The sequence below is a fragment of the Neofelis nebulosa genome, chromosome 18 (genome assembly GCF_028018385.1).
Source record: "Neofelis nebulosa isolate mNeoNeb1 chromosome 18, mNeoNeb1.pri, whole genome shotgun sequence".
In the NCBI taxonomy this organism is placed as follows: Eukaryota; Metazoa; Chordata; class Mammalia; order Carnivora; family Felidae; genus Neofelis; species Neofelis nebulosa.
In genome coordinates, this window is record NC_080799.1 from 35,265,185 (window position 1) to 35,280,165 (window position 14,981).

At 52.7% G+C, this 14,981-nt stretch overlaps 1 protein-coding gene across 3 annotated transcripts in view; it reads right to left on the reverse strand.

The window, feature by feature from the left end:
* The window catches only part of SNX29 (sorting nexin 29), a 495,833-nt gene that overhangs the window by 371,784 nt on the left and 109,068 nt on the right, over positions 1–14,981 (reverse strand). For all 3 annotated transcript variants that reach the window (XM_058711881.1, XM_058711878.1, XM_058711879.1), the window contains exon 12: positions 1,986–2,049. In XM_058711881.1, the coding sequence (XP_058567864.1) occupies positions 1,986–2,049 (64 nt within the window). The remainder of the gene's footprint in view (positions 1–1,985; positions 2,050–14,981) is intronic.

Consider the following 14,981-nt stretch of genomic DNA (forward strand, 5'->3'; position numbering starts at 1 on the left):
TCCTAACCCCTCGGTTTTCTCCAGGGGCCCCCGCAAACTGGAATCTCGCGTCAGGGTATTTACAGAGATCCCAAACTCAGCTTAAGGGCCTCAGAGTAAGGAGGAGGACGTGGCCCAGGATCCGTGTCCCCGACAGCCCATAGGAGGGGCCCATCAAGGGGAGACAAGGAGTTCAGAGAATCCCAGGCAAGCCCCTTTCAAGGCGTCCCACCCAAAGGGGCAGCACGTTAAGGGAGACCATTTTGTGACGGTCACCCCAGAAAAGAGACAGGAGCAGGTACCAGGAGAGGCCACACGTGTCCTCTGAGACGTCCGTGAGGAACACCGACAGAGGCCCACCCTCAACTCCAAAGCTGCCCCAACGTGCGCTGTAACCCTGCCCCCTGTCATCTCCAGGTGAAAACGACAGATACGACGTTCTATGGAGCGGTCTAGTTAGACATCGCGTGGATCCCGTTTCACACTATGTCTGGGAGCTCGCCCTCCAAAATACGCCCATTTGCTGGTCACCCTTGGTCTTGCAAAGCAAACAAGACGGCACCTCTTCCCGAAATAACCACAGGTTGCCGCCGAGGAGTGAGCCATACATGGTTCTGATGTTCTCGGGGACCTCAAACGGCTTTTTCTGGCAAACATATACTGACTTTGGGGCACCTACCATCCCAAAACTGTACACATGCCAGCTGATACCAGGATAGATGCACCGGGATGGCGGTGAGCTTGGCACACACCCAGCCCTGTCGCTCATTCAACCCTGAGGCCTGTGTTCCTTCAGGGTTTTGAGAAAGTTCCCTTCCTGGGGCCCGGAACCCCCCAACACAAACATGGTCCGGTTTTTGTTTTTGTTTTTGTTTTCTGGAAAGGAGAAATTAACAGACAGGGACTATTTTTCTTCATAAGGTAAGACAAAACCTATGGCTTCTTGCAAGAGAACAGTTCCAGCTGCAGCAAGGAAAAACAATGCTCTAATGTCTACAAGCCCCTCCTTTTAAAGCCCCTCCTTATTTTAGTTGGAAAATCGTGCTGTCTAAAGATCTGTTTTTTAAAAAATTATCTTTTGTTTTTAGAAATCATGCTTGTTTGCTTTTATGGGTTTCCATACAGGATGGGGAAGAAGCTTGGGAAGCAGGGCCCAAGAGGAGGTTTAAAAAGGACAATTGTGATGGGTTGGCACCACAGACAGCGAATTCCTACTTTGAGGGAAAGAGTGAGAAAGCCCCAGGAACCCGCACATGCAGGCTCACGTGGGCACCTGCCCGAACCCCCCAGGACGCAGCACTGTCGGGCTCATAGAAACCTCACCGACAACTGCAGGCAAATCCTTCCACCCACCGCCCTGTAGCCAAGACAAGGTGCTGGCGGTTGAGAAGTTCACGTTCAAGGCAGCCGGATGGCAACGACATGGCCATCTACCATTGGTTTCAACGGGAAACCACACACGAACAGAGCCCTGCACCTTTCTCCATCTGCAGGCGGCCTGCCCTGGGTACCCCTGATTCGAGAAAACTAAGTGTCTGAATGCTTGGAACACGGGACGATAGGCTCTCAGTTCGAAGATCACTCCAAAGACTGCTCTGGGCGGGGCGGGGAGGGAAGGAGGAAGACTGGAGGTATCTTTTCGAGGAGGGGAGAACATTCTCAAGCGGACCTTGGTGATGGCTGCGTATGTCCACAAACACCGAAAACCACTGAACTGTACCCTTTAAGTGGGTCGATGATGTAATGTGGGAATTGTATCCCAGAGGCTCTTTTACAAGAGAAATTTTTTAAAAGACTGCTTTACCAAATTCTTAGTTTGTTCCAAGGTAGAGCCCGGATTGTAAGGTTTTCATCCCCTGCCAACAGTAAAGCGGCTCGTCTCACACTAAAAGGAACCACCGATCACAATTCTGTCAACCAAGCACTCTTCCCTCCGTCTGGGACCCCCCACGTTCCTGAGGTGGGACATCAGAGAGACGACCCTCCAGGCCTGATGGTCAGGCTACCTGTTCTCTTCCTCCAGCTCGTCTTTCCGGGTCATCATGGCCACGATGGCTTGGCGCAGTTCATCTGAGGGAAGAAAGCACGGTTGAGATTAACCAGCAGACCCCGCGTGTTACAGCCGTCCCCTCACAGACATGCATCGAGTGCTATTGAGGGCAAGCTGTCTAGACGAGCTCCCCTTTTCCCTTTCAAGATTAATTCCTGTACAGTCTGCAAGACCCAACGGGCCCAAGCTGATCACTTCTCAGCCCCACGAAAACAGGAGGGCAGGGCCACACGAGGAGCGTGGAGGGCTCCCCTCGGTCAGCTGCTGCGGGACGAGACGGCCTTGCAGCTCCTAAACGCTGTTCCGAGTCCCTGGTACCGGACAACATCTGCTCTGAACAAGGATCCCCTCCACCCCCAGTTACAACTGTTTATCAACAGAGGAGAAAGAGCCGATTGAGAGACATAGGGCTCCACGCAGACCTACAAATACTTACCCGAGTTTACGAAGAGATCTGGTCTAGTCCTACACGGCTCTCTATAGTTCGTACACAGGCGACAGTGAAAAGGGGTTGCCTGTCCAGTGCACAGTCTGTAATTATTTATATGGGCTACTCTTCTGGACACCTTCAACTTAAGAAAGCATGGCTAGAAAACCATGCTTTTAGATTAGCATGCGAGTTTCTGATCTGCAAACATAACTGTTGTCTCAACCCATCCTCACGTGAAAGACGTCGTTCACCTATCCCTCGGATCTCAAGACCCAGACCTTCGGGATTTGTTTTGTTTTTCAACCCCTGACAAACCTTGTGAATGGTTCCCCCCCCCCCCCCCTCCTTGGGACTGGCTGCTAGAAAGCTCCCAGCCAAAACTGCCCGTCTGGGAAGTGCTCACATCCGTGTGGCAACCACAATGTGCCCTAACCCTCCCCCGCCCATCTTCTGCAACCTGTGTCTCCACCTCGGGCCAAAGTACTCACAACCTGTGGCACGTTGCAAAGGCTATCTTAAGACGCTACTTCAAATCCTCTTTTGGAAAGAGACAGGAGTTTTGGTTTCTTCCTTTTGGTTAAAATTGAAATCCTTCGACTTGCCAAGCTCTAGTTCAGGGCCCTTGGCACTATCTCATTTAATTCTTTATGCACATCTAAGAAATGCACGTCACCATCCCAGCTCCCGGGGTATGAAGAAACTGCAGGAGTGGAAAGAGAAGTAAGGGGGGGGGGGGGGGAGACCAACAGGTGGGTCCTCTGGGTCCCCTCATACTCAGAATGCCCAGGGAGAAAGACGCCCGCCAGAGACCCCGAGGCAAGAAATGGGGCCACAGGACTAATGCTGTCCTCAGGCTGCAAGAGGGAAAAGGATATTCTACGGTCCGGGGCTCAGGGCAAGAAAAGGAAGGAAAGGTATTAGAGAGGCTCCTCCTCAGCCTCTAGAGGCTGTTCCATTTGGATGAGGTGGCAACAAAGAAAGAGACCGTCCTGTCTCTAAAAGCAGAGCAGTCCCCTGGGCACCACATGGACACAAGTAGGCAGTCATCACCCTGCCTCCCCCATCAAGCTTCTGACAGTACAAAACCTGTGCATTGTGCAGGGACAAAGTGGACCCTGTGAGGTGCCAGTGAGGAGGGAGGTCTGAGGTGTCACTGAGGGGTCAGTGCGGAAGACCCCAAACAATCACTGGGTCGACACGTAGGCACTGAGCCCGTACAAGGTACAAGCACTCTTCTTGGTGAAAGGCAAGTGACCAGAACAGACCCACGTCTCTGCCTGCAGGAGGCCTCCTCTCTAGCAGGGGAGACAATCCAGCCAACAGGCACACGGCACCGAGGGTGGTCAGGGATGCCAAGAGGAAAGGAAAGCAAGGCCAAGGGCAAACGAAGGAACAGCAGTGTCACTGCACACGAAGTGCTCCGGAAAGGCCCCTCTGAGCAGAGCCGGCCACGCTGCTACGTGGAGGAAAAACATGCCACATGGCAAAAAGCACATGCAAAGGCCCGGAGACCGGTGTGAGCTTGGTCACTGGGCCAGGGGGGCGGGGGCACTCCTCCAGGGGACGGGGGTGGGGAGACAGAAGAAGCAGCACACCAGGAGGGCCGAAACCAGCAGACAGAGACCCTGCCAGAGTCCGGGGTCATGGAGGGAAGATGCAGCACGCTGCCCTGAGTTCTAGAAACTTCCCTTCTGGAGGACTGGATGAGAATGCCAGCACCCCCGGCAAAGCATTTCAGGCCCACGACCTCACCAGGGCCACAGAGCAACTGCATGGGTCCCTATCTTCCAGTCCTCTTACAGGCACGCCAATGAGATGAAGGAGATTCAACGCTGAGAGCAGCGAATTCAAATCCAGATCCGTCCAATTCCAAACTCTGTGTTCGACCCCAGAGAATACTTAACTGTTACGAGTCACGTGCATAGATGTAAGAACTTGGATTTTATCGACGCCTCACAGGGACATTAATCCATCTTACAGTGGAAGTGCACACTTGGCAGGTTACGTCACACAAGCACACACGTGTGAACGTCAGAGCCCTGCCCTGGGAGACGGGAACCAGCACACAAAGCAGATAAAGCCGAGGAGCCTGTACCTGCCTCAGCTGTGCCCTGCCTGGAGTTACAACAGCCCAGAGCTCACATATTCGTTCATTCATTCATCGGTCAGCACCTACTGGGCACCCAGTAGGCACAAGATACCTTCCGAAGAAGAGAGCCAGGCTCCCAACTGAACTAAGGAAGAAATGTCTTTAAAGGAGAATCTCTTAATGGAGAACAACACACATTCGCATATGCCCGTCATGAAACGGTCTACAGGACTTTGTCTTCTGAACTTGACCAAGTGTCTACGTTCCTGGCTCTCAGCCTCCTACCAGTGTCTCAGTGTCTCTGAGCCTTTCCCTTGTGTACAAGCAGCAAAAACAGCACCCACCTTCCCCAATTCCCTGAGGTGCTAGGATGTTGAGAGGAGCAAGGAGATGAGCAGGCCCTCGGTCGAGGCACTGACTCTTATACACTGCAGCAGGTGCATTCAGAACTCAGAAATCATCATGTTAAAAAAAATATTATCTGGGAGTGCCTGGGAGTCTCAGTCAGTTAAGCGTCCGACTTCAGCTCAGGTCATGATCTCACAGTCCGTGAGTTCAAGCCCCACATCGGGCTCTATGCTGACAGTTCAGAGCCTGGAGCCTCCTTCAGATTCTGTGTCTCCCCCTCTCTCTGCCCCTCCCCTGCTCACACCCTGTCTCTGTCTCAAAAATAAATAAAAGCATTAAAAAAAATTTTTTTTTAATTATTTGAAAAAGCTCAAGAAAGAAAAAAAGCCACACATAAACATAACCCAGTAATTTGTTCCAGGATGTCATAGCCATGATAGGGGGCACCTGGGTGGCTCAGTCGGTTAAGCATGATGTCATAGCCATGAAAGGGGGGAAAAAAAAAGACTTATTAAGACCAGGATAAGATCTGTCTTTCTCTTCAAGAAGCCCAGCACAAGTGGCAAGCAGCTATGGACTGTGGACACAGACCTGGGAATCATTCCTTTACTCCAACGACTGCTTGAATCCTGAATCTTCCTACAAAGCTGCCTTCCTGCTGTTTTCTACTGGTCTCAGCTTTCTTACAGGGACAAAGGAAGAAGATACTCATTTGCAGGGAGTTGCCAGGAGGAGGCTGCAAGAGTGAAATTTTTTCTTCAACAGACTTTTTAAAACCATCTCAGGTTCACAGCAGATTGCAAAGTACAGAGATTTTCCAGGCACCCTCTGCCCCCCCACAACAATCCCAGCCTCCCCCACTGTCAGCATCCCCACCACAGAGGGGCATTTGTTATGCTTCATGAACTCGCACAGACACATCATAACCACCCAAAGGGGACTTGTAGATCACAGGAGTTTGGAACATTGTAGGGACATATATCCACCGTTATAGTAAAACACAACATAGTTTTACTGCCCGGCCAAATCCCTTGGGCTCCGCCCATTTATCCCTTTCTCCCCGAACCCCCACTGAAACCTTCTATGAATCAGAGAATCTCCACTCGACCCATCAGCCTTCCATTCGGAAGTTGCACATCACACACAGGTGGGACTGATGCTAACAAACCACTTGCTCTGGATCTAAGCCGAACTCTGCCGAGCCCATGTGCACAGCAGGGCCCCCCCACCGCCAGAGTGCTCAGCACAGGGTGCCCCCGACTGCTCAGTCCACCAGCTCTGCTCGCCTCTGCAGGAGGGAGCCCTTCACCACCCAGAAACATGATCCTTATGCTGAGCGGTTTGCATCAGGCCCCTCCTGGTGTCACCAGGCATCGCCAGCCTCTGTACCTGGCCTCACCTGCACAGACAGCAGCCTCTGACCAGGTTTCCTGAGAGACCCTCTCGATTTTAACTATTTTGACCCTACCCGTGAACTGGTTCATGGATTTCATGGACGGAACCCGTCTTTTCTCAAGTTCATGCCCAACTTCCAGTCTGATAAAACCCAACTCCTTTATTAGGGTCCAGACAAAAAGGTGTCATGTCCAGGAAGCCCTCTGTGATTTCCCTAACCCTCAACAAGTTGCAGAGTGTGCATTAAGTAACCACCTGTCTCCTGCACTTAGCTCACAACTCCTTATAGACATACAATATGTCAGGCATCTTGGGTCCCCAGAGGCCCAACAAGTCGGGTGCTTGGTCAAGGTTCACGGAAAAGGAGTGATCCAGAGAGACTATTCATATCCAATGACAATACCCCTGAAACTAACAAGAGTAATAGCGGCTACGTGATGAGTACTTTCTACATGCAAAGTGTCAGCACCTGACAAGCCTTGTTTCAGTTTTCACAGCCACCTAATGAGGGCGCTGAGTACAGAGCAGAAACCCAAACCGGGACGAGGCCTGTAGGGTCTCAACTCACCTTCCCCACCCTAAGGCCAAGAATTATGGAAAATGCCCTTGGCAGGACCAAGAGCTGGAGAGGAAGTGCTTTCGTGGGGCGTGGGGAGTGGCAAGATGGTCAGGAATAGGTTCTAACAGCTTCCACTCCAATAAGAGCAGTACCCAAGAAGAGCTGTTGTCAACAGGCTCCTGAGCTGAGAAGATCGGAGTTCAAACCCCAGCTCAGCGCCTAACTGCCTGGTAACCTTAAGTTGGGCTTGCATCTGTGCAAAATGCAGAATGGTGACCACACCACACTCCCTGCAGACTGGCTCCAAGACTCACGGGAGTTCCCCGCCTGGTGGACACAAGGCAGCCAATGCAGAGAAGTGGTTCAGGATCCCGAATTCTAGAGCGTACGACGGGGTTCAAATTCTGACTCTGCAGTCAGGTGACTCTGACCAAGTTACCCACCCTCTCTGAACACCGATTCCCTTATCTACAAAATGGGATCTCAACGGGCACCAGTTCATACAAATGCCATGAGAAGTCAATAAGGTAATACGTAAATTAGGTGCTTAGAAAATGCTCAGCACCCTCTCCCCCACTCACGCTCTCTCAAAAAAATAAACATTTAAAAAAAAAAAGAAAAGAAAATGCTCAGCAAATAGAAAACACACAACGCATTATCTATCCCTATAATTAGTGCCTTTTCCTTCAACAGCAGGGGACAGAAAGACAAGGACAAGGTAGTGGAGACCGCCCAAGTAGGAGTTGGTGCAGTTGAGCACATTTTCAGGAGTTAGGAGATTTCAGTGAGTTCCTGTATACCTCGACCTTGGGAAATAAAAGATTTTTTTTTAAGTGGTCTATGCCCTAAAGCAGCAGACTAGATAATAGAATTTTCTAAAGTGTCAAACAAGATCACCGTGGGCCACGTGGGAAATCAAACCCAGAGAGGGAGGGGTCACTTAGGGGAGACTGAGTGTCCGGGTTCTGGGGACATACGACGTGCAGGATCCCAGATACCGCCACTCAGACTCTGCCCCTAAAAACTGCGTATTCGGTGGGGGAAAGACAACTCGGAGCGAGAAGCAATCCTGACGAAGTCCCAGCAAACACAGGTGCTCTTCTGGCAAGAGGAACCACAGTAGCTGGAATGAGAGCTCGACCACAGGCTCGCCTCGGAGGGGCCCCGGTCCCACGAGGCCGGAGCCACCATGACAAACACCGGGATGACCAAGGCTGAGCTCCCCATCCCGCTGACATCACCTGCCCCACACACGGTGCATGCCGGCCTCCTGGACCATGCCCCTGCGTCTGCATCAACATCAGAATGACAGAGGACACAAACACAAGTCAAACAGTACTCAGATTCCGGGAATCACAAGAGAAAAGGGTGTCGTCAGACAGTCCCTCCCACCTGCCTCCCCCACCCCCCCCCACCCCCCATCACCACTCAGAGTCAGGGTTAAAAACAAAATGTCCCAAGAGAGCGGCATTCCCTGACAAACACTCTCAACAGGCTTTACTTTATACACGTTCACCTTGCTGATTTTTCTCAGGCAGTAAAGCCAGCAGGTAACGTTGGGGTTGGTTTGCACAGATCACAGAAATACAGTATTTCTCTGAGCAGCAGTGACACAGGCCGGCAGGGCCTCCTCCCAAACTGGTAATTTTTCTCCTCTCCCCAGCACCACGCATCCCATTATTGGTTTCAGGTCTAGCATCGTGGCCTTCCTCCTCTTCGTTACCTGCCACAACACACGTTTCAAGGGCCGACGGAGACACCTCTCTACACCGCGGCCTCCGCACAGCCCGGCGGAGCCGGGGTCCCCCTCGCCTAGGGCTGGAAGGGGGAGGACCATCCACCTCAAAATCGCTTCCTTGCTCGGCTGCAGAGGACTGAATGGCAAATCCAACCCAGCACACAGGAGAATGTTCATTTTAACCGCAAGAAACTGATCTGGGCAAACGAGCGGCATTTCTAACCACTGTGGAAAGGACGGATTCATCTGTAAATGTTACTGGGGCAGAGAACCATTCTGGGAGCAAGAAACAGGACTTCATCCCTGCCTCTGTTCTATATCCAAATAAATGTCAGAACGCGTCATTTCAATGTGAGCTGCGGCGACAAAACAGTGTCACTATGCGAACACACGTTTACGCCACAGCAGCAGAGACCTTGACATGAAAGCAAACAAGCCCATTAAGCAAATTCTGCTTTGTCTTGCTCGTGTTTTTTTGTTTTGTTTTGTTTTTAACTTCTGCCCATGGAGGGCCAATCTAACACAACACCGATCCACTATGGAAACTGGACACTCTTCAAGGCAGTCCCGGGCAGAGTAGAAAAACCAGGTCTTCCCATCAAATCCCAGATCCCTCAAGTCTCTGTTCAGGGACCCTGGGCACCCTCTGGCGGTCAGGCCCCTCAGCTGGAAGAACGGTGCTCACACCGCCAGCCTCACGGGACAGGGCGGGGGTCGGCAGACGTCCTCCTGGAACTCAGCCACACTCCTCTGTCTCCGTCTACGCCTGCTTCTGTGCCACAAGTGCAGAACTGAGCTGTCGTGACAGACACGGAGGGTCCTGCACGGCCTCACCTGGTTGCCATCTGGCCCCTTTCAGAAAAGGTCTGCCTGTCTTCGGAGAACGTCCAGGAACTCCCCCTCGCCTGTCCCATGGCCAGCCTCCTTCCATTCCGGGCTGGGGGCAGCAGTCTGTGGTGAGGAACAGGCCTGCCGGACACTCAGGCCGGCCAGTGGAGCTCACCGGCTGGAACCCAGTAAGATGGTCGACCAGACTGAAACGGACGCAAGGCGGCAGGGGAGCGGCTCCTGCTTCAGATACTGCGGACCACTCCCCACCCCTTCAGAGGTCTCCTCAGCTTTGCCGCTGGTCCCTCCGACTGTCCTCGTTCAGCCTCCTGCCCTAGATGTCCTTCGTGTGCCTTCACCGGCTCCCAGGACAAGCTGCATCTACACCCAGGGCTCAAACACCACCTGAATCCCATGGACACCCAAAGCTCCAGCACACGTGCCCCACAGCCCCTTGGATAGTTCGCACCTTGACCAACTCCTCCATTCTTCCCTGCTTTGTCGGCCGCGGGGCGGACCCACTCCCCTTCTCTCATGCCTCTGCGTCTTGGCACAGGCAGTCCTGAAGGACTCAGAGCCTGCTCCAGGCTTGGGCCAGAGAGCACCTCTTCCATGAGACCCTCCCCCACCAGCAGGGGGAACAACAAGTCTTACCCATACCCTCCTCAGGAGTCTGCCCCCACAGTCCTCCAACTACGGCCAGGGAAATCTGGGATGGCTGGTTACCCCAAACCGAGCCAGTCACAGGGAGTCCTCCAGAAGTTTGGGATGGGCCAGTATTGGACTCGACCAGGATGCATCTGGCCAAGAGAAAAACATTCTAATTTGCTCCACCAAGATCCACATGCCAGAAGCTGAGCAGAGGGCCACTGGCCAGGCCAGGGACAAAGGAGCTAACAGACACAGGGGCAGAAGGCCACCCAAGAGAGACACCAGTATAACCCCTCCAGGCAAACCCAGCACTGAAAAAATACGGAGATTCACAAAGGGAGTGGTGTCTCAAGTGTCTAACGTAAGCCACAGAGTGCTGCTTAACACCGGGGCAAGGCCACAGGGAAACCCAAAGTCTACGAAGAATCCCTACTGACCTGGGAAAGGCAGCAGTGGCTGACCTGGTCTCTTACTGCACAGATGTACGAGCCAGCACAGCTCTCTGAGGGTCACTTTCAGAGACACAGAGCCACAAGAATGACACGGGGATAGAGGAAGGGCCACCCCAACTCCCGCCAGGCTCCCGGAAGCCCCTACTGTTCTGCCCTCGTGTCCGAAACCTCAGCTGTTCTAAGTCCTCACAGCCAATGAGGCCAACTGAGACCCGGCTCTCCCTAAGCCCCGCCGGCCCTCGTCTACACCTCCATGGAAGCAGCAAAGCCCGGAACAGGGGAGTGGGGGAGCAGAAGAGGAAGCCCCCCACCTGCCCCAGCCCCTGGCCACAGTACACGCAAGACCTTAGGAATGAGTGAAGGGTGGGATGGATTAAGGAGTGAGCGACACCCACTGCCGAAGCCTGCTCTTCTCCAGGCGCAGAGAATACGATGGGCCAGGCAGAAATGTCAACTGCGTGTAATCAGAAGTTCACGGCCTCCCCAGAAAACACTAACCAGCAGATTCACAGCTATAATTTCCTGTCCCATGACACAAGTTCAGGCTCAAACACACCTTTTTCCTATGCATCTTGGGAATGGATACCCACAGAAGGGAGGGGACGAATTCTTTTATCATTACCAGAACCTAAAACTGGACCATTCCCCTCCTCCTTGGCACATGAATCCACCCACATGAATCCCCGATTTCAAACAGATCAGCAGAGCAGGGACCAACATAAACGCGGATGCACACCGTGGATAACCCCATTCACACGGTGATTATGGGGGTCGGGTTAGTATAGAAAGTACTGAGACAGCGATGTGGCAGGAAGGGGACAGCCCTCCCCTGTTCAGACATTGAAGGCCCTTCAATGAAGGGGGGAAATTATCTTGACAGTAATTTTGAAAAGGGAGTTAAAGATCATTTGAAGAGGGAGTCCAGGAATAGACGAACTAGATGTGGTCTATCAGGGTGTGCACATGGGCGTGCACACTCACATATGCATAGATCTGTGTAATAGTTCTTTGCCTTTATAAAAAGCACCTCTTCCCAAAGACCTCAAAGAGCCTTTACAAATGCTCCCCTGCGGCCCATACTCCGTTCTATTTAAAGAGACCGCTCATGGGGCGCCTGGGTGGCGCAGTCGGTTAAGCGTCTGACTTCAGCCAGGTCACGATCTCGCGGTCCGGTCCGTGAGTTTGAGCCCCGCGTCAGGCTCTGGGCTGATGGCTCGGAGCCTGGAGCCTGTTTCCGATTCTGTGTCTCCCTCTCTCTCTGCCCCTCCCCCGTTCATGCTATGTCTCTCTCTGTCCCAAAAATAAATAAAAAAAAATAAATAAAAAAAAATAAAGAGACCGCTCATGAGGGCACGTGCACGGAAATAAATAATACGCTTCTATCACTATATACTTAACCTACACCGTCTTTTTTCAGACTTTACTGCTTTTTCTAACTTTGCCTGTCTACCCGCTCCTGCCCATCTCCAGGACAAAGGACCGACTGTATCGAGCTCCACTGTAATTTCTGAGATCCATCCAGGCCCTTGCTGCTTTCTCTTCCGTTCCCAGCCTCCCCCTTCCCCTGCCCACCCAGGGTTTCTACTGTGCGATTTGGTAAGTTGGGGATGAAACGGCCCTAGACCGGCTGCCCGAGCTCCGAGGGCCAGGAGCTACCCTGCAGAGAGTTTCCTATGGGCCCAGCCAGGGGAACGCACTTTCTATCCACAATCTCCTTTAATTCTTGCTACCTCCAGAAGAGCAAGGCCTACTGCACCAATTCCGTGCATGGGGAAACAAAGGCCCAAAAAAGCAAAGGCACCTGCCGCAGGCCACAAAGCCAGGGGCCGGCCTCCCTGGGAAGCCTGTCCCCGACCTGCAGTGGCAGCACCAGGCCAAGCCACCCCTGGGATGGGGCCCCCAGCCTGTGGCCTGCGCTCCCCCAGCCTCTGCCGGCGAGGGAAATGTGAGGAATCGATTCAAATCTCCACCTGCCCCACCCTTCACTCTACTGTTTCTACAAAATCTAGTAGAACAAAGGAAAAGATCTGAGAAACCCAAGGGAACAAAATGAGAAAGTCACAAGGGAAAGAAAAATACCTTGCAACAATCTGATCAAGTTCTAGACCTTTATCATCCTCTCCGTAGGTGTAATTTGGGGGTTCTGTCTCATTTGCATACACACACTCTCACACACACAGTGTATTCACAGCAACTGTTTAACACAAACTTTAAAGCAAGGGTCCAAAAAGCAAAAGCAGACCGGGCCCCACAAGCAACCGTAGTGGACACAACAGGGTCCTCAAAGGAACATGGGGAAGCTGGAGGAGGGGAGAGCACGTCCCCCCACCCCCAACAAGGCAGCGGCCCCTGCCTCCAGTCCACTGTCCCACACAGGGCACATCCCAGGCTGCCACCGATTTGGATTTGTCAAGCGAAGCCAGCAACCACATTTTTAAGTAAATCAGATTTTAAATGGGGTTGACAAGGCCTCAACAAACAGGCCCAATGCATCATGGCCACGGGCCACCACTTTGAGAGCCGTGCCCTGAAGCTGGAACTCCTGACTGCCACCAGCCTGGAGACGCACGATAAGCGGGGCACACAGGTGGAGCCATTGAGACACAAACAAAATGGCTTCCTAGAGAACGTCCCAAGTGTGGAGTTGGAAGGGGCTGGCAGGACTCAGCACCCCAGGAAAACTCCCCAGGAACCTCAAAGCGATGGACTTGGGGAGCAGCAAGGGTCCAAGCGCCCCCGCCCTCTCAGAGACACCTGGAAAAGCGGAATACACACACACACACACACACACACACACACACACACACACAACCATCAGCTTAGAAGGAACGAGAGGGACTCGGGGGTGAGGGCCGGGGGAGGGCTCTTTCAACACATTTTTTTTCCTATCAACAAGTATAGTCTCTACATTTATTTTCTCAAGTTAAAAAGAAAAAGAGAGGTATCGGGATACCATCTACCTTTAAAGAGGCATCTGCCTTAAGAACTAAAAGCAGTTTTAAAGGTTGCTTCAAGCAGAAAAAAATAGAATGTAGGGACTTACCTGGTAAGACAGTAGATGGGGGTGGGGGGTGGGCATAAGGTTGTGGTTTTGTTTTTTTTTAATAATGCACTGAGGTGAAACTTTTTAATGTTTATTTATTTTTGAAGGGAGGGGCAGAGAGAGGGACAGAGGATCCCAAGTGGGCTCTGTGCGGACAGCAGAGAGCTCGACGCGGGGCTGGAACTCACCAACCAGGAGATCATGACCTTAGCCAAAGTCAGAAACTTAACCAACTGAGCCATCCAGGCATCCCGAAATCAACTTTAAAGTGACGAATTCAGGGATGCCTAGCACACCGCACATCGTACAGCCACCACCCTGACCTAGCTAGCTGTCAAACACTTCTCCCCGGCCCCTACCTGTGACGCACTTTCTCCCAAAAGTCCCCCCACCCAGCAACCACCCGTCCGCTTTCTGGCCCTCTGGAATTTCCTTCCCCAGACGGTCCACAAATCCAAGCCTCCAACACGTACCCTTTTGAGAATGGTTTGTGCCACTCGGTTGCCGAGGCTCGCCCTGGTGTCAGGACCACGTCCTCTGTAGGGCTGGACACCAGTGGGCCGCAGGGATAAACCACATCGGTTCGTCCGTTCACCCTTCGACGGACATGCGGGCTATTTCTACCGCTGGGGGATCGTCAACGGTGCTGCCGTGAACATTTATGTACGTGAACTTGATGGAGTCTCTACTTTCAACTCTTCGGGGGTTGACACCTAGAGTGGAATTGTGGGGTCACAGGGGAATTCTGTCGCACTTTTTGAAAAACCGCCAAACCGTTTTCCCCACTGAGGCAGGAACTGTTTAAAACCGCCGCCCCTCACAGAAGAACTCAGATGTGCGTGGCAGCCACCCGGGCCCTCACCACCCAGGCTGGTCAATTCCTACCATTCTTATTTTCGTCCTCATTCACTGCCAAGTATTTTTCCAACAAGAAACCACTTCGGACACAGTTCAGAAACGGATTCTGGAGAAGACGACAGGCAGTGGAGACGGAAGGGGCAGGAGGCCGCTGCTCACCCAAGGGGATTCCGCAGGGAGGGGCAGGCGCTTTACTTCCCCATCCTACCTGGAGCCTGGGCTCTTCCCCTTCAGTGTTATGGGCTCAAGCGTTTCATAAAGAAAGGAAGGCCCGGTGAGAAACACCGAGTAGAAACCAGGCCAGTGGCTGGTTTTAAGGCGACAAGTAGGATACAGGTGTTAATTGGATGGCATGGGATAAATGTGAAGCTACGGAAAGCAGGGCCTACCTGCTCGTCAGTGCACGACAGCTGGGTCAGCAGGTGCCCAGAAGGAGGTGAACGTTCCACAGAGGAACTCGCCCGGCCCCACGGGTCACTTCGTCCTGCTGCTGGGACGGTGGGATTCCACCTGGTTACCCACCTGCCCTGCGCTGTGCAGGAGGCCCAACCAAAACTCATC